This window comes from Podarcis tiliguerta (assembly GCF_965153285.1).
Source record: "Podarcis tiliguerta genome assembly, chromosome: 2".
Taxonomy (NCBI): domain Eukaryota; kingdom Metazoa; phylum Chordata; class Lepidosauria; order Squamata; family Lacertidae; genus Podarcis; species Podarcis tiliguerta.
Genome location: NC_139535.1, coordinates 79808723 through 79828188, shown reverse-complemented (window position 1 = coordinate 79828188; position 19466 = coordinate 79808723). Strand labels below are relative to the sequence as shown.

Below are 19466 nucleotides of genomic sequence, written 5' to 3'. Positions count from 1 at the left end.
TGTCAGACTTTCCTTCTGACGGCGGAATAGTCAAAGGTACTAAGCTAAGGCACTGCAGGTAGTGCCTTCAACGAAAGAAGAGTGGCAGATGGAGATGACGGACTTTGCAGAACTTGCGAAGCTGGCAGGAGAAATCTGAAACCAGTGTGATCGATCAAGTATTCCAAAAGGACTGGAGAAAATTTATACGATGCAGTGGACGCTCGGGTTGCGAACGTGATCCATGCGGGATGCATGTTTGCAACCCGCAGCAGCACGTCTGCGCATGCGCGGGTTGCGATTTGGCACTTCTGCGCATGCGCGACTGCCGAAACCTGGAAGTAACATGTTCTGGTACTTCCAGGTTTTGGCGGTCTGTAACCCGAAAAAACGCAACCTGAATTATCTGTAACCCGAGGTATGACTGTATTTGAAAGATTACTGTAAGCAATTAACATCACTAGCAGGGTTGTCTGAAGACTTGTAATGATAAATGTTCTATCTTTCTATATTTATTTAAATTTTGAGCCATTTTGTAATGAGTGTAATTAGAACAGGAAAACGTACAAAATGCAATGATATAAAGGTTAATTTTGAAAGCCATGAGGTTGTCGGGAAGGAAGTTGATAGGCTCTAAAGAGGTAAAGTGGATAATGACGATGGAGAGCGGTGCTGTATGGGGTAGGATTTGTAGCTAGCAGGGATGACCAAGTAATTTATTGCTAAGCTGGCTTTCCCCTTGAAAAAGTTGATTCCCTTTGCTGTGTTTTATTATTTCTCGGTGGTGAGAGTGCCCTCTTGTGGCCAATACTTATCTAGACAGCTATGGCAGGTGCTGCAATGCCTGGGTGAGAAGGCAGTTATGTGGTTTGGGGATGGGTGGTTGTTGTTTTTTTTCATAGCAAGCTAAGAGACGGTCTAGGGCCTGATGTTGGGTTTGTACAATAGAAATTCCCTCGGGGCCTAATTATCTTTTGTTTATTTTTAGTTGCTGTACAAAATCTCCCAAGGGCTACAAACAAACCAAAAAAAGAACCAAAAACCCAATTGCCATCCAGCTCTGAAGACAAAACCCAGAATCCTCTCTGCCTTCTCATTCTGACCTCCCCACTCTTTCCAACTTCCCTCCTGTCAGCTGTACAAGGCTGACACGGACAAGCACCTGGAATTGGGAGAATTCCTTAACATTATTCCACATATAGACCAAACTCTGCCCTCTGAGAAGAAACAGCTTTGTTCATTCACAACTCCCTAATTTATTACCTTAGATTACTTACAGGCCTGTGTAGGTAGAAGTGGATGGATAGCTTCAAATTAAGGGAGTGTTCTGAAGCAGCCAGGGACTTGGGTGCAATTGCTCTGAGTGAGCCAGTTTGAAAAAAGAGAGCCTATATTTCTATGCAGCCACTATATCTAGCCAATCTGTTTCACTTTTTCCTTTCTCCCCTTGTGTTCTGTGTCCACAGCTACCCCTTGGGCAGGCAGCCAGCCAGGCAGAAACCTCTGGGGTCTCCACCCAAGTCCCATGGATGGCGAGGCGTGCTGTGGTCCGAGCATCCCTTCTGTCCCCTCCCAGCTACTATGAAGCCGTGCACGATGGGCGTGGGCCTACCAGCCCCGAGTACCCTTTCCTTGGCAGCTGGTATCACTACATGGGCCAGGAGCCCCTCTCGTACAAGCGGCGTGGAGGCGTGGTGGATCACCGTGACATCATCATGGCTCATCAGGCCCACAAGATCCACAACACACCCCAGGCACAGCGGAAGGAGTGGGAGTGAGTATGCTCAGATTCTATTGTTGAGCTGTAGCTGTTCCTGAGTAGGCCTGAAGCCACGCCACTTACTGCCTGCCACCTCCCTTCCCTCGCTGGAGAGCTGCCCAGGTCTGTCCTTTCCAAACTCCATTGCTAGGTACACATTCCCAGCTGCTGCCAGGCCTCTTAACCTTTCCCCCCTTCATTACCTTGATCTTCCACCTATTTGTGACTCCTTCATTGTTCTGCTGATTCCTGTCAGTCTGTACCAACAGCCCTTGTCCAGAAAGCAAGAGGGCCTGTTCTTCATTCTCTCCTTTGTTGCTGGTGTTCTGATGCTTCCCAAGATTTCTGCTGGATGAATCCGGCTCTGGTACCGTATCGGGGACTAAACCCTATAACTCTGCTATGTTTGTTCCTTTTGAAATAGGATCTTGACATTCTGCACTTCTGGTGGCTTGTGCTGTTGGTTTTAAGAGTGGTGCCAGCAGGGGTATGAAACACTTGCATATGAGCTCTGAAGTAAGCCCCATTCCCATTTAGTTCAGTGGGGCTCCCCAAGAATGCCACGTACAAGATTGCAGCCTAAGTTATACATAGTATTGCAAGACACACCATTTCTGCGTAGTTCAAGGACACATTAAAACATGCATGTAATAGATAAGACAATGAAGCTACACAGCCAGACATCTGGGCTTTCAAAGAGTTCCAGCAATTAATAAGCAAAAAGAGAGAAGCGGACACGGAGCAATGGATCCAAACTACAAGAAAGAAGATTCCACCTAAACATTAGGAAGAACTTCCTGACAGTAAGAGCTGTTTGACAGTGGAACTTGCTGCCAAGGAGTGTGGTGGAGTCTCCTTCTTTGGAGGTCTTTAAGCAGAAGCTTGACAACCATATGTCAGGAGTGCTCTGATGGTGTTTCCTGCTTGGCAGGGGGTTGGACTCGATGGCCCTTGTGGTCTCTTCCAACTCTATGATTCTATGATTCAGTAAGTTTCTGTTGAAGTGGGCTCTGCAAGAGTATTTGCCACAATTGACCTGTTGATCTTTTAGGGGGGGGCAGGGGTATGCATACCCATAAACATTTTGTGAATCTAGGTTTGGCCTCATTGAGGGGCAGTATTTCAATATGAGTAGGAAAATGAGAGTACCTCTAAACATTTTTAAAGAAAAAAAGCACTGCATTTAAGTTTACATTACAAACTGACTGCAAACATCATCTATTGGTTTTTGAATCACATGGAAAGACACTAATACTCAGTTTACGTACAGACTAGTTAATTTCCCCCGGGAACTATTAGGGTTGCATTAAAGGAATTTCCCTGTGTCTATGGCTGCTCTCTTCACTGGCCAGTAGTCTAGATGGATCAGAGATCCCTCTTTAGTCCAGGCAGGATTCTTAAGTATCATTTATTAGGATGGCAGGAATAACGCTAGTACAACCTGCTTTAGGTCAGTGAAAGCCAGTTCTAGGTCCTGAATCTGATCCACCAGTTGAAGACAAGTGGGCTGGCCATCTTGAGATAATCTGGGGGAGGCAGATATTTTTCCTATTGCAGGCCATGTAACACATGTGACCAGAAAAAATGGCCAAAGCAAGGGAGAGCATGGCTATACCTGCACTCCTTCAAACATATTTGCACCGGGCTCATATGTGTTCATACACTGCACCTGTCCATTGCAGGTTTCAGTTCATCCTAGTCTTCTATTGTCCATGTGGCTGATAAGAAGAGTTTGGGGACCAAAGTAGACATGGCAGAATTCCCACTGTCAATGCAGGTGTCTTAATTGGAAGGCATACTTTCCCCCTACAGAACATCACCCATATTTCTGATTTTTGTACAGCTGTACAATTCCAGCAGCCCAAGCAGCTTCTGTAGCTTTAGAGATTAATTGACCTTCAGGGTAATTATAAGCATGCTATAGGTAAAAGGTAAAGGACCCCTGGAGGATTAACTCCAGTCCAGGCTTCCTCAACCTCAGCCCTCCAGATGTTTTTTTGGCCTACAACTCCCATGATCCCTAGCTAGCAGGACCAGTGGTCAGGGATGATGGGAATTGTAGTCTCAAAACATCTGGAGGGCCGAGGTTGAAGAAGTCTGCTCCAGTCATAGGTGACTATGGGGTATAGTGCTCATCTTGCTTCAGGCCGAGGGAGTTGGCGTTTGTCCACAAACAGCTTTCCGGGTCATGTGGCCATTATGACTAAACCGCTTCTGGCACAACGGGACACCGTGACGGAAGCCAGAGTGCAAGGAAATGCCGTTTACTTTCCTGCCACAGCGGTACCTATTTATCTACTTCTACTGGTGTGCTTTTTGAACTGCTAAGTTGGCAGAAGCTGAGACACAGCAACAGTAGTTCACCCCGTCGCACGGATTTGAACTGTTGACCTTCTGATTGGCAAACCCAAGAGGCTCAGTGATTTAGACCACAGCGCCACCAGTGTCCGTATAAAGGATGCTATAGATAAGTACGTGAGACAGAAGACTTGATAGGCTTGTTGGTTAAGATCTAGGTGTTAGGGAGGTGACTTATCATTGCTGCAAAGTCAAAGGAGGTACGACAGTGGGGTCACATTACTTTGCTGTTTAGAAAAGCATTGCTGTGAAGATTTATCCCTACTGCCCAAGCTCTGTTTGGTTACCAGTGGTCAGGAAACACAAAGGGTCTTTTCATTCCAAGTTCCTTTTGGCTAGGGAGACGTGGTGCCAAGCTATGTGTGAGGTTAGTCATGTGTTTATACAATCATACTTAACCTAGATGCTTTGAAGAAAAAGTTGCAGTGGGCCCCCCAATCTGGAATGTGACCCTGAGGCTTTATGCTTCCTCCCCCTGCTGAAAATCACTCCCTCCTGGCTGCCTTTTGCCTCCCCAAATGCTGTTTACTGCAAACAGCACCAGTCAGGTGGTGAAGAATTTCCAGCATCAAAAAGGCAAGGACCACCCAGCTGAGATCAAGATTGTGTTCCAGATCAGGGTCTCTTGCCTGCTCATCTTCCGTCAGCCAGGTTAAACATGCTGGCTTAAACATGAGAATAACACAGAGCACACATAGTTTGGCTCTCACTAACAGGGCTACCCTTCCCCTGATAAAAAGGGAACTTAGTCCAATCTGATTGTTGCACAGAGGGCCAAATCCTGGGAAACTAAGGGGCCCGCATTGCTTCTTGGGAGCCCATTGTGGAGGAATCCCCCATCTGAGCCAGAAGCCCCAAGTTAATATTGACACTGGCGCTCCCCAACACCCCCGCACTCCCTCATTTTCTTTCCAAGCCATTTCCTTTTTTGCTGCCTCCAAGAAAATCCCATCTTGTTGCCTTGGAAACGCTGATATCTCTAGCAGAGGACTATAGTTTTACTGAGGGCTCAGCCGGCTTGCCTGGGGGTGGGGAGGATCAGAATTGAGGGAAAGGGACACCCCCTTGCTGGGGAGTGAGACAAAACAACAACAACACCCTGCTGTAATGTGGGACTCAGCTGGCACTGGAGAAAGCTGCAGTGACAACCATTGTGAGGCTGCTGTGCAGTTGGTACTCCATAGCCACGTACAGGGATTTCTTGCATAATGTGTGGGTGGGGATAGACCGAGAGCATGGATGTCAACTGAGCAGAGAATGCTTCCGTCTCTCTGCCTCGGCATAGCGCTTTAGCACAGGGATTCCCTGAACACCATCCCACCCAGATCTGAAATGGATAGTGCTTTTCAGATTTTCACTTTAAGAACAGCTTGTGGGACATATGAAATGTTTGCACAACTGAAGTCGGAATGGCTTGGTGATTTGCTTGTGTAACAGTACAGGCTTTCCTGCTCCCTGTCATGAATGCTATACCAAAAGCATTTTGCATCCTTACCACCAGCATTTCCCCCCACTGGCAGCAAGTAAAAGAACTCCCCCCCCCCCCCATTTGGATTGTGCATGTTTGTCACATCCGAAAGGTAATAAATATGCTTGATGACAATTTTGGATAAGTGACACTGCAGCCGGGAAGGGGTATCTATCTCTGCACTATAGTGAGGACCTTCCCTTATGCTGTGGATTCTTATGGTAGACACACACTATATTTGATACTCTATATATTTGGCACACTCTATATTTTGATAGGAACAGTTGTGTGATGAAATGGACCCAGTTACTTTAAGCATGGTAACAATTGTAATTACCTTTGGTACAGCTAATGGCTAGGCTTTATTTGCAATGCTGTCTTCTGTGAGCAGAAAACATGTTTAAAAAAAAAATTCTGTGTGATGGGCTCCAAGTATTGCTGTTGGAGAAGGTGCTTTTTAATTTCACTCAGCAGTTAGTTGATTGCAAACCACAGTCTTTTTGAAAACATTGATAAATTTCAACTGACTTGCAATTATTTCCTTAGGTGACAAGTCATAATTCATGAACTTATTATTAGAAACTTGAGCTGCAGTGTGTATAGTTTACACTGGGACTTAAATATCAAAGTAACAAATTGCAAAATGTCGATTGATGAATTAAGCAAAATATGAAATGGCAAGAGGGTTTGAAATGCCCCTTGGGAAGTTTCCAAGTGAACTGTGAATTTCCATTTGAATGTAAACATTGACACACACACACACACACACACACACACACGTGGTGGAGTGGGGGATTGAATCCAGCACTGCTATAGAAATGCATCCGTGGTCTTTATTCAAATAGATTGAGAGGTAGGGTGTGTGTGTGGTGTGTTTACAGGGTCATGGGAAGGAATGGACAAATCCATTGGATCTGATCTCAAAATAGTCTAGGATCACCAGATAATTCAGGCTTGACAAGGCGTGGCTGTTACTACCTTTGCTAATGGAGGCTAGTGAGGCCCAGCGTAGGGTGGAGAAATTCTGGGCCATTTCTGGTTTGCTTCTGGAGTGTGGTAAGAATCCCTAGACATCAAGCACAATCATCTGATGAAATAAAAATGTTTCCTCCCCCGCCTGCCAAACGTGCATATGCCAAGATCCAGACATAATTCTAGCATCGTTCTCTCTGGGGGCTTTTTGCCCCAACGATGTATTGAAAGAGACATCCATAGAAACATATGTGTACTAAGGATTCTTCTCTTGCTACTATAGTGCTGGGGCCACAATGTGATGTCCATGAATGCCATGCTGCCCTCGGACACCAGTCTTGGTGCCTGTCAAGGCCCCCTGACCCTCCCAATTTATATTTGTTCTTTCTGGCAGGGGGAGGGAGAACTCTTTGGTTTTGGTTTTCCATGGGTGGTGTTGGGCTGGGCGGCAAGCAAAATGCAAGTATTCAAACACCCAACCCTCTTTACCTCCTTTTCTCCAGAATGCTTCTGGTCCCCAGGTGAGGGTGCTTTGCTTGCTTATTTTTTTTGTTGGTTTGCTGTGCATTTTGTCTGTTTTTCTTCTTCTTTGAGAATGTTGTCTGCCTTGTTTGCTTGTTTGGGCTGCTTGTTGGAGGGGTGTTTTGCCTGCTTTTTCTTTTTGTTAAACTGGGGTTATTTCTTATAGGCTATGTACAGGGGTTTCACTTGTCAGGAGAGTGGGGGCGGGGAGGAGAACTGCCAGTTTAGTCTTCTGTGAAATGGGCTTTTGTGGTGTCCATGGCAGTTTCTTAGATTTTCGAATGTGCCCCGGGCCCAAAAAAGGCAGGAGAGCTCTGATCTAGAGATTCACATTGCTGGATTTAGATAGGCAACTTTGTACTGTTATTTCTTTGTACTTTGCTAAGCCATAGATTAAAGTAAACCATGGTTTAATGTGTTTGAGTGCTTTGCTGCTGTTGTGCACTTGCTCGCTTTTCAGGGGAGGAAACAAGTCAGAATCAGGCTTGCTGCATGTCCAAAATCCAGGCTTATGGCTTGTTTCTCTTTGCTTTTGGCTTACCATTCATTTGTTGTTGTTGTTCTGGTGGTTGTTTTGAGGAAACAGCCTGGGTTCACATGTCACAGCAAGCTAGACTCTGGCTTCTTTCCTTCCCTGTGCAGCAGTCGGGAGTGGGGGAGGAACAAAGTGCTCATGCACATTAAATCATAATTTATTGTAAAAAAAATGGTCTAATGTTGCGTGCAAGCCAGGCCAACGTCCCTCTAGACATCTCCCCCCTGGCCTTTATTTTCTATGCATGTGCTTTTTCTTATCAACTTCTAAGATTGTTGAGCTATGATGTTCTGAAATCCATGCCTTTTGTCCTGCTGTCCTTATTCCTCCCTTGTTGAACAGTTTTGTGATTGCTTTTCCCTGGCTGTCTGCAGTCATTGTGTTCTCAGACAATTCCTCCTTGTTTGTCACCATCAGTTGTAAAATAGGTAATCCTCAGGTAGCTTGTCGGACCTTCTGTCGCATGCATATGTTGGTAACTTTCTAGATTTTTCTGTTCCCTGTTATGTGTGTGTCCACCCTCCACTCTGGCAGATTTAGGATTTGCAGAGTTTTGATGCAAGGGGTTGAGAGAGACAGCAAAGCAACTATAGCTGTTTGCCACCTCTTAACCTGTCAGCTGGGAGGGGGAAGACAGTGAGGAGCATACCAGGCAGAAAGGCTGCAAATGGAGGCTTTGCCTAATTGCTGAATTCTCTTTTAAAGCCATCCAAGCTGGTGACTGTCACTGCCTCTGGAGGGAGCAAAATGCATGGTTTAATGGTGTGTTGCATAAATAAGGACTTTCTTTTGCCTGTCCTGAATCTTGAAACATTCAGCTTCATGGAATGACCATGAGTTCTAGTATTAAGAGAGAGGGAGAAACATTTTCTCTGTCCACCTTCTCCATGTCATGCATCATTTTATAAATTTCTGTCATGTCACCTCTTACTACTAGCCTTTTCTCTAAACTAAAAAGTCCCAAATTGTGTAACCTTTCTTCATAGGGGAGTCACTCCATCCCGTTGAACATTCTGGTTGCCCTTTTCTGAACTTTCCCAACTCTAAAATACCCTTTTTGAAATGAGGTGATCAGAATTGTACACACAGTATTTCAAATGTGGGTGCGCCATAGATTTGTATCGGCGTTGTGATATTGGTAGCTTTTATTTTCAATTCCAAATGATCCATAGCATGGAATTTGCCTTTTCCCACAACTGCTGCACCCTGGGTTGACATTCTTTGAGTTCTCCACTACAACCCTGGCCAGACCCCAAGAGCATATATATGAAATTAGGGGGTTTTGCCCCTCCATGCATACCCTCCAACATTTCTCCAAAGAAAATAGGGACATCCTAAGGAAAACTGGGACATTCCAGGATCAAATCAGAAACCAGGACACCTTCTTTAAATAAGGGACATCCCTGGAAAATAGGGACACTTGGTGGATCTGTCCATGCATCAATATAAAAATTTGTTTATGTTGAACTGCATTTGCTAGTTTACCGCCCATTCACTCAGTTTGGAAAAGTCCTTCCCCATCCCTTTTCATATTAACCACCCTTTAGTATCAGCAACAAACTTGGCCACCTCGCTGCTCACCCCTAACTCTAAATCGTTTATGACTTAGTTAAAAAGCACAGGTCCCAATGCCAGTCCTTGAAGGACTCCACTTGCTGTCCATCAAGAGAACTGTCCATTTATTCCTACTCTCCACTTTCTGTTACTTAACCAGTTGCTGATCCATAGGTCCCCAAAGTTGTGGGGCCCTTGTTCCTGTTATAGCTGCTGACAGCTGTCACTGTGTTCACACTATGGACCTTCAAAAACACTTCTCTGCATATAAAATAAAAGGCTTTCCTATGTCCAGCACATGGGGTAATGTCTAAGTATTGTTGTGACAATTGTTTTTTGCCAGCTTCTCCTATGACCGATGCCACCCAGGTTTTGTTTACTCCCTTTAAAAGCTACCTCCTAGTTGTGTACTTTGCCCCAACCATTATGCTAAAAAGTTTCCCCTGCAGTTTAATGCCTTTAATAGCATGGGGCATGAAGGCTGGGATGTGAAGCAAGTTACAATGAGAATATCCTGGTTGTGTGAATGTGCGTAGACCTTGCGTTTGAGATAATCATTTCCCCCCACAAATAAACTTCTTGCTCCTTGACAATTTCCTGCAAACCCACTGGGTGGCACTCATGTTCTCCCACAAACTGATTCAGTAATCTGTGCAGAGGTATTTCTTGATACAGGGAGGCCATTAAGCAATCCATACAGTTTTCTGGTCATTCCGGAGACTAGAATAACAGATTGCTCATGGTCCGTTGGTGGGCTCAGAGACTCCTGGGATCCTCTCTCTGGCTGTTGATAACTGTGCATCTCAACTTGCAAGCTCTGGTCACACACAATTTAATGGTATATACCTTACTCTAAATTGATGGAGTGATATATTTTACTTACTAGCTTACTTGTGTTGGTGAAAGAGCATCTAATTTGCTCTTTTGGATAAACATGACATTGAAGCCCACTGATTTCAATGGGTGTATTCTTGTGTATGACTTTGTCAAATCTAACCCATTGTATCAATTTGTATTTAAACCATACATCCCCCGACTCACCCTGAATTCAAACTCATTCAGTGTTTATTGGAATTTCAAGTACCTCTGCATCCATCACACTACATATTCGGGTGACAGGATTAAAAAACAAAACACTTTTCTCATGTGAAATCTTTCCAATACATTCATGGTACTGCCTCTTTTAAAAAAACACAAAATAAAAAAATGAGGCAGTAAATACAAAGCAAACCACTAGCTTGTGGTTTGCATGAGAAATTGAGTTGATCTTGTGGATTTTGCAACAGCTAGCCAATGGTAAGAAATTCAACTTGATAAACACGTTGCAGTGCCAGTTTCCTATCTTTACTGATTTTCTTAGATTTGTTTCCTGTCTTCCTTTTGCTATGGAACCCAAGGGTGGGATTCAACGAATGAGTGGAAGCCCTGTGCAAGGGCTGATGCTTGTGCAATGGGACTTCTCCCCCTCCTTCCCCCCACCCAGAAGCATGCAGTGGGAAAAGAGAGGGGATCATTCTGTCTGGCAAGTCAAAATGCTTGGCTCTGATGGAGCAATTACCTTAGCGCAGCACTGAATTCCTCCCCAAGGTGTCAGTTACCCATCCAGGTTCAGACCTGCTTTGCTTCAGTAATGTGGTGGCCTTATTTGTTACTTTCCTTTTTCCATCCGATGCTATATGTTATAACATGGCCATAACTAAATCTATTCTCGTTAGTAGCCTTTGGAATTTGATTCAGCTGGAAAAGTAGGAGCCTAGGTAACTGATAATAACGACCAACTCTCAATAGGTGGGAAATATGGACCTATTGGCTATGAGCATGACTGGGGATTGCCAGCCCTTAAAACCCAAACATTCTAGTACCTAGGAGAGATTTGGGTGGCACTCTGTATTTTTATGGGTGAAAGCAGAAGGCATAGCTTGGTGACTTCTTTTGGTAGATCTCGCTGGTTTCCATGGGATGGAATCAAGCACATAAGGCTGGAGTCGCCAATGCAGTGCCCCTAGGCACCATTGGCACCCACCAGGTTATCTCGTGCCCTCCCACCCCCCACCAACCTCAGTTGGAAGTTATTATCTTCCCAGTGCTGCTCCTCTGGCCACTTGTAGCTCATTGGGAAGCCTTTGCTGCATATGCCCACTTCTGCTATGAATGGATGGCAGCAGGTTTTTGGGTTGGTTGAAGAGGAGAGAGAAGGACTGGTCGTGACTGAGTTATGCCACTGTGTGCATGGACTGGAGGAAAGTTAGGACAGATGAAATGATGGGGAGGCCAGGCAATGGGATGGGTGGATGGGGCCATAAGGGGCTCAAAAAGAAAGCATGCGGGAGAGAGGGGAACCAGAGCTATGAGAGGGGCAGAAAGTGGGTCCTCTCTGTAACTGGCATGAGGGCTAATGTTGAAGACTGAGCAGGCTGAGGCAGCTTGACTTTTCATTTCAGCAACTGACATCTCCCAGTTAGGGTAGCCTGTACCAGTTCACTGATTTATGCTGATGTGTTCCAGCATCCCCCTAGAGAACACCCAAAAACAAACCCAGAAGCCCATTTTATTATGATACATGTCTTCTGCACCCATTTCAGCTGCCTGTCTGCTGAATTCCCGGTGGCTGACAGGAAGCTTGCTCCATCCCTTTCAGCAGCGTAGACATCATACTACTGCGAGTCTGGCAGCCGTCAGTCTGAGGCACAGGGCACTCCAAAAGAGGTCAGGTGACCCTGGAGTGGCCTGTAAGTGGTACAGAGAAATCTGTTTATGGAGGGATTTTGCCCAGGGACAAAGCTTCACAGAGATGCTTGTCATGCTAACCAGATAAGGTCTATTAATCAGGAAAGTATTTATGGGGAAGTCAGGCAGATGTTTGTGGGTCCCCAGTCCAAATCCAATTCTTCACCTGCTATATAGCACCTGAATTCTTTTGCTTTAAAAAAGAATATTTTCCAAGCATGCTTGTTATTTTTCAGGGGGCATTCAAGTTCATACTGGAACTTTAGGTTTGCACAATTAAAGTAGATTAAAGCTCTCTGTTACCCTAGCACAACAAATCAACATTAAAAAAATAATGAACTTTTTGTGGTTTGGAAATTGATGGGGAATTGCATTAAAAAGTGTGGGATGAAACAATGATTAACGGGAAGACGTATAAACAAACAAATCAGGGTGGATGCAGGATGAAAGCACATGGTTGCATAATCCACAAACAAATCAGAATGAATGGTCAGTAAGGAACAGATACATTCTAACCTCTGATTAAGCTTTGTGCAACCAAATCAGGACAAATGCTCAATAAATAGGTTGTCTGGAGAAGCCCCAACAGATTCTGTAGCTAAATCCATAAATGACAGGTATGAATTCCTTGGATTAAAACTAGATTGAGTCTTTTTTGCTTCATGAACATGCTTCAGTAGAGCATGTTTCTGGTCTTATTGTTTGTGGAATTTCAGTTGTAAATGCACTAGAGTTATCTAGTGTGTAGACATTTACACATTGGCAAATAAAGAAGTTAAGATTCACCTTCTGTTGTGTGGGCAGGGTGGTCCCTCCCCCTATCTGGCCGATCCCCTGGCAGGGATTGGGCGATTGGCTGAGGTAGGCGGAGACCTCCAGGTATCCAGTCTGGGGCTGTGTGCAACCACGCAAAAGGTGCCCCTCATTTGATGTGGGGAGCGGTCATTCTGCTGTTTCTGCTGTTGGAGCCTAGCTGTGAAAAAGTGGTGCTGGGCAACTGACTGTGGGGAATTAAGCAGGAGAAGAGTGGAGGGTTTAACCAAGGTAGCCAATGTAGGCCAACATCTAGAGAGCAGCACAACTCCCACCATCCCTGATCACTGGCCGTTCTGCCTGTGGCTAATGGAAATTGTAATCCAACAGTGTCTACAGGGCACTTCTGGAGCACCTCTCATGTCCCCTTTGACTTAAAAATTGGGGTGGTGTGTGCGCGCACCCGCACAGGGAAATAACTAAAGATGGCACCTTATATAAAAGCAAATTTCAAATGTACTGCATGTTCAACTGCACAGGTTTAGTTGCGCAGAGGTTATTCAGAGGTTTAGATGAGGGGAAAGAAGACGGCATATACCAAACAATAGTCACAGTTCCATGTGAACATCTGGCTACCCTAGAACAAAGTAATAAATACAGATATAAGGATTTATTTATTTATTAATAAGAGAACATTGAAATGGGCCAATAACTACACGAGATGTGCTTATTCTAGGTTGGATTAGCCCATGTGATTCCCTCCGAATGTTGTTGAACTACAACTCTAGTCATCTCTGGCAAGCAAAGCCAGCAGTCAGGGATGCTACAATACCCAGAGGGCACCACATTGTCCTGCTCTAGACAGTGTGAACCAACACTGCATGAAATAGAAACGTGTATTTAGACAGCATGTGTTCGTTCCCAGCTCTATCCCACTGGTTAGATTCCCTTCCCATTGGTATTCCGTGCTCTTTCAATTTATCTAAGGCTGGTACTCCTGTGGTCCCTTGAAAACTTGTATTGAGCTCTTTAATGAGAAGGCAAGGATGAGCATGCTTTCCTGAAGTCAAGCTTATCTTCCATTACTGATAATTCCCCCCCATCGTGCAGCCATAGGAGAATATGAGTGGCATCTTTGTATGAGGCAAGTATACCTTAGTCAAGTATGTACCAGCAGCCCCTGGAATGTTTTTGGTAGACATGTCAAGGTTTCTCAGAAGACTGGTCACTGTGGAAAAGGTTCCCCGAAGGTGGAAAGCTTGAAAACCGCTGCTCTAAAGGATCTGTTTAAGCTGCAGTTATTTGGGCCATGGGTTTTGCTTGTCATTTACTATGCACCTCCCAGCATTACAAGGCTCCTGGGCACATCCGTCCTAGAGACTTATAACACAGAGTTGGAATGACAGTAGCAGAATAACTGAAAATGCAAACTCGGTACAATCCAGGAGTCAAAAGGTGAATCAGTTGTCTTAAGTTCTTAGGAAAACATTGGGAGGGCTGAAAAACTTAAGAAAAGCCTTCTGGATCAGGCCAAAGGCCCAACTAGTGCAGCCTCTTGTTTTTACAGTGGCCAACCAGATGCTGATGGGAAGCCCACAAGCAGAACATGAGCGCAACATCACTTGTGCCCCTGATCCATTGGTGCATCCTGCCTCTGAAAGAGGAAGAAATGCAACAACCAGAATGGCTAGCAGTCATTGGTAGCCTTGTTCTACATGAATTTGTCACCCTCCCCCCTTTTTAGAGCCATCCAAGCTGGTGGTTGTTACATTTTATGGAAGTGAATCCCATAGTTAACTATGTGCAGTGTGAAGAACTTCCTTTTACCTGAATCTTCCAACATTCACCTTCAAGGTGATCCTATGTTCTGATATTATATGACAAATGGAAAATAACTTCATTCTATCCAGTTTCCCCACAACCATACGTCATTTAATGTGTTATGGCATTATGATATTGCCAATTTTATTTCCAATCCATTTCCTAGTTATCCCTAACATGGGATTCATCCTTTTTTTCCTTTTTCTTTTTTGGAGCTGTCACACACTCGATTGATGTTTTCATTGAGTTATCCACCACAACCCCAAGGTCTCTTTCTGGTCACTCAAGCTAGGATTTTTTTAATTATTATTTTTTGCCCTCTGTGCATTAATTTATACTTGCTTATATTGAATCATTTTTACTATTCTAATGCCAACTACTTGAAGAAGGAATGGAAGCAGCAGAGAATGACTTCTTGGTGCCTCCATCACTACTTGATAGGTGTGATAAGAAGTGCTTGGTCAGCTTTAGATTGAGTTTTATACCACTTACACTGGGTCTCATCTGATTTGGTGGTGGCTCTTGAGGGTTTCCAGACAGAAGGCCTCCAAGCCTTATGTGGAGATACTGTGGACTGAGTTTGGGATCTTTAGTGACACATACCTAATCCTGTACACTTGTAGAAAGTGTGGTCCTCAACAAGTCTGTAGATTTTAGTAGAAAATTCTCACAAAATTCTCCTTAGGAGATGGAAGAAACCAGTAGGTGAAGGTGGAGATAGTCTCTGTGCCATAGGGAGACTACCTGCTATTTCTGAGGGTGCAATACAATGGGAGGAAACAGCCCCAGAGTTCTAATGCCCTCTGCAGTGCTTTCCCCTACACAGTGGCAGGAGAGCTAGATGTCAACATGACAGAGCTGCCCCCAAGGCAGTGGTATGAAAAATCAACACGACAAGCCCGTCACATCTCGCTTATCACTTATGGAAGTGCGGCCGTTCTTGTCTAGTTCTCTCCCCAGCCCCCACCCTTTGCAACTCATGGCTCAGCAGGCGTGAAACCTTATATTCTAGGAAACAAAAATAAAACAGAAGCTTTGGTAGGGACTTCCATCTCCTTGAACGGATGGGAGCAGGTTGGTCTTTAGAGCAGCACCAAATATTTGCTCTTGAAAATTTTCAAAGGGAGGAGGGCTTTCAGAAGGCATGAAAATCTCCCTTCATGCAGAACCCTGTTTACCACTCCTTACAGCAATTCTTAGCTTGTGTTTCCCTCCTTCCATGACCGCTGCAGCTGCTCCCCACCATTATTTTATTTAATTTTGGAGCAGGCATTCTCCTTACCTCACAATGTTATTGTGGCACCACATTGCCACTGAAGGCAACAATCCCCATCTCCATTCTGATGCAACTAGTCAGGCATACTTGCATGCAGCTAGAACTGGATCAGGGCTAGCAAGTGTTGGCCCTGTTTCCTCAGCGACACGGATGTATTTCTTCCCTCAATAAACATTTTAGCACTGTTTAAAGTCCCATTTTTTTAAAAAAAACTACACACATAAGAGGTTGCAAAAATGTTCATGACATTCCTCACCCCCACCCTGGCTTTCAACTGGTCTCCTTGTCCGTTCCAGAATGTAGGCAGATTGCCTGCAGGTGTACCAATAATGCCACCAGGAAATATGCCAGACATGGCCGTGTGCAGTTAATATCCCTCTACAGTCAGACTTAGCATGATGTCTATAATATGCTTGGATACCAAACACATTCCTGTCCCTGGGTCAGCATTGGTTTTCCCCAGGTCTTCCCCTACTCGGCAAGAGTGTTCCCTTATCGCAAGAAGGGTTCACAGGCCTATCTGACTTCTGCTAATGCTGTAACTCATAGCCATTCACCAAATTTCAGGGCTACAGAGTGTGACTTCCGCCAATTCTAACAAGAGTTGCCCAAGTAACAGTCATCACAGAGATCCTCCATCTTTCCTTGCACCCTCCAGATGTTGCAAGTGCTGTCCACTAATTGCCCAAACTATGCACACCTGCCCATCAGCTGATGTCACTGGTGATGTCAGCCGATGGATGGGAAGAGAGGGATTAATCTTTCAGGGAACAGGACTGCACAGCCAAGGCAGCAGGATTTAATCCCTGCAGAAGCAATGATTTGAAGCATCTTGTGCTTCTCCTTTAACTGGGGTGGGGGAAGAAAAGAACCTCTCCCCTATCCCACTTGCTAAAGTGTTACTTGTCTCCAGAGGTTCAAATGGTAGTGGGGCAGGTGTTTTAAAGCCCTTTGTAGGCAGCAAAAGGGCTTTGAAGCCACCGGGGTGCTTTGAAATGCTGCCCAAGAGATTTTGAGGGGTGGTTGGGGGGTGCCCAGTTGTCAACCATGTGTTTTTACAATGACATTATGTTAATTACAGGTAGGTAACACCAAATTTGGCCCATGAGGCCAATCCTTATTTAGCCTGTGGAGCCAAAAAGGTTTCTTACCTCTGTCTTAAACCATAGCTAAATTGTGAACGTGCCTCTTCACATTGCTACTTCCATGCACACAAATACAGTGCCTGTGTGGCTCAAGCAAGCAATACTATGTCTCGCCGTGTCATCCTTCCTTTGTTTATTTTGAGCAAAGCACAAGCTGTAAGGCAGAAATAAACCAGGGTTTGTTCCTGGTTTATTTCTGCCTTATTGCTCATGCTTGGTTTGAAACAAACTGTGGTCCAGGTTTGGATGACAGGACAAGCTGTAGCATGGCTTATTTGAGCTATATGACACAATATGGGTGGAGCAGGGAGGAGCCATATGGGAGGCACGTTCACAATTGAACTATGATTTAAGACAAGCTGTCTCGTTTTGTGATGTTCCAATGAGACCAGTGGAATTTGCCAGTAGACATGCATAGGAATGCACTGTAAGTAGTAGAATGCAAATAATATATTGTAAGATGCATCAGCTTGTACAAAAATATTGGTCTGAACGTATCCCACCTCTATCATTCCAGTGCTGGAAAAGACAGTGCCTCGATCAACTAACGCTGGCCCACAGCTTCTTAGAAAGGGATAATAAATCCTTATAATGCTTTGTTCATTTTTGCCTGAGAAGTCTCAATCTGATAACACACACACTTCTGCCAGTGAGATCTTAAATGGGACCGAAACTCAGTTAATTCATTCCTTGACAGCCCACACAGGGCAATAAGATAATCCTGACCAAGATGGCTGTTTACTGACCTGGTTTGATATAGGTCTGGAAGACTGCAAAGCCTGGCAGCTTGCAGTTTACAGCAGCTGAGCTCAGCAATCTGGCAGCGAGTCTGGAGGCCTCAGCAGGCATGCCGTAAGAAAAGCAGAAGCCAGTTTTGTTGTGGCCAATCTAGTGGCTCCTTGTTCAGTCATGAGCTGTGAAGCAAGTCTTTTTGTTAAAGTAAACATTTTCAGTGCTGCTTCAGCATGCAGTGAGGTTGAAGAGAGGGGCAGCCTTTTGTAAGAGTGCTCACAGCTGGCTCCTCACCTTAGAGTGAACCTGGCTTTGCAGTTTGTGTTATAGCAAGTCAGATTGCTGAACTGGTTTGTTGTTAGCCACTCCAAAGAACTGCGTCAACCCCAAGTCAGACCCCATTCCTCATGCATCCGGCAGGCTATCAATCTGTATTTTTTGAAAGGCATGTGTGTGTTTATTATTTACCTAATAATAAATAATAATTTTTAAAGTAGTTGCAAAGTCTGGAGATTGGGGGGCAGTCATTCTGGCCATGCCAAAAACTTAAGTAAATAGGTGCCAGTCATAGTTGGCTTTTTCCTGGTGCAAAAGGAACTATACCAAATCCCTGCAGAATGGTTCCCTGCAGAATGTTGTTCCTGATTCCTAAAGTATCGTCCAGTTCCACCTTTAGATTTTTAGCCTAAGATGCAAATCTTGTCCTAGGGGTCCTCTTTTATTCAGGAGAACCAAAACGCTGTTTTGAGACTCTGTCTGAAGCATTAACACACACAAAAAGTGACAATTGGTAGCATTTGATCTTGTCTTAGACTGCAGGCAAGGAGGCCGGATGAAAAGGCAAAGAAAAGGTACACACAGTACAAGGCATGCATATGGACCCCCAGAAAAGGAATCAATAAACCTCTGATTAGGAAAGCGGGAGATGGTGCTGTGACTCACAGGGGATGTCAGTCAACGGGGCTGGAAGGCGCTTGGGTACTCTGGTAGTTGGGAGTGATCACTTTTGCCAAGTGACCTGAGATAAATGTGTTGCTCAGCTTGAGAGGGAGAGAGAGAGAGAGAGAGAGAGAGAGAGAGAAAGACACGTTGGTGCAATCAACAGAATTGCAACCCAACTGTTTCATGGAGGGCTTATGCCTCTTCCTGCAAATGCTTACACCCCAACAGGGAAATCTACATCATGGTGAGAATTATGGATCTACAGGGAGGATTCTCACCATCTGCACCTCCTAGTACACACTCTGAAATACTGGATCAATCATGACTTTTCAAAACTATAATTTCCCTGTTCTCGGAACATGTTTTTATAATAAACTGTTAATTATCAGTGCTAACATTGTTGAGAAGGATTACAAGGGTAAAGAAACAGGCACATTGCAGAGTTCTATTAAAACAGGGAGAAATCACACACACAACCAGTCCCAAACCCTTTGTGCTTTTTTTCTGTCCCAGATTGTAGCTTAGCAGGAAGAAGTGTCCTGCATTTCAGGTGCCTGGAATATCAGTTCCCCACCAGAGCCCGTTATATGAGCCCCATTAACTAACAGGCTTACATGAGCCTAGGGAAAAAGCCATCTCTTTGCTTTGCATTGTTGTAGCTATATATTCTAATGCAAACATTTCCTCCCCCAGCCCAAGGGATTGACCTCTGCCCATGAATGAGGTTGTAACATTTGAAGATGTCCAAAGTGTTTCTGAATATGTACCAACAAACTGAAAGCCATGGGCAATGACTATGCTCCCCTATTTATTTGTATTGTGGCATTTTCCCTAATGGGCTGCTTGGTAACTGACAAGCTGATTCACGTGACCACTCTTCCCATGGTCAGCCTCTTTTCAAATGTGCTTATGTTTAATGGCTC

General features: G+C 44.6%; 1 protein-coding gene across 12 annotated transcripts in view; it reads left to right on the top strand.

The window, feature by feature from the left end:
- Window positions 1-19466, top strand: part of CACNA1A (calcium voltage-gated channel subunit alpha1 A) — a 253359-nt gene that overhangs the window by 14835 nt on the left and 219058 nt on the right. For all 12 annotated transcript variants that reach the window (XM_083430670.1, XM_083430668.1, XM_083430665.1 and 9 more), the window contains one exon: window positions 1446-1753. In XM_083430670.1, the coding sequence (XP_083286796.1) occupies window positions 1509-1753 (245 nt within the window). In that variant the 5' untranslated portion in view covers window positions 1446-1508. Of the gene's footprint in view, window positions 1-1445; window positions 1754-19466 lie in introns of those variants that run through there.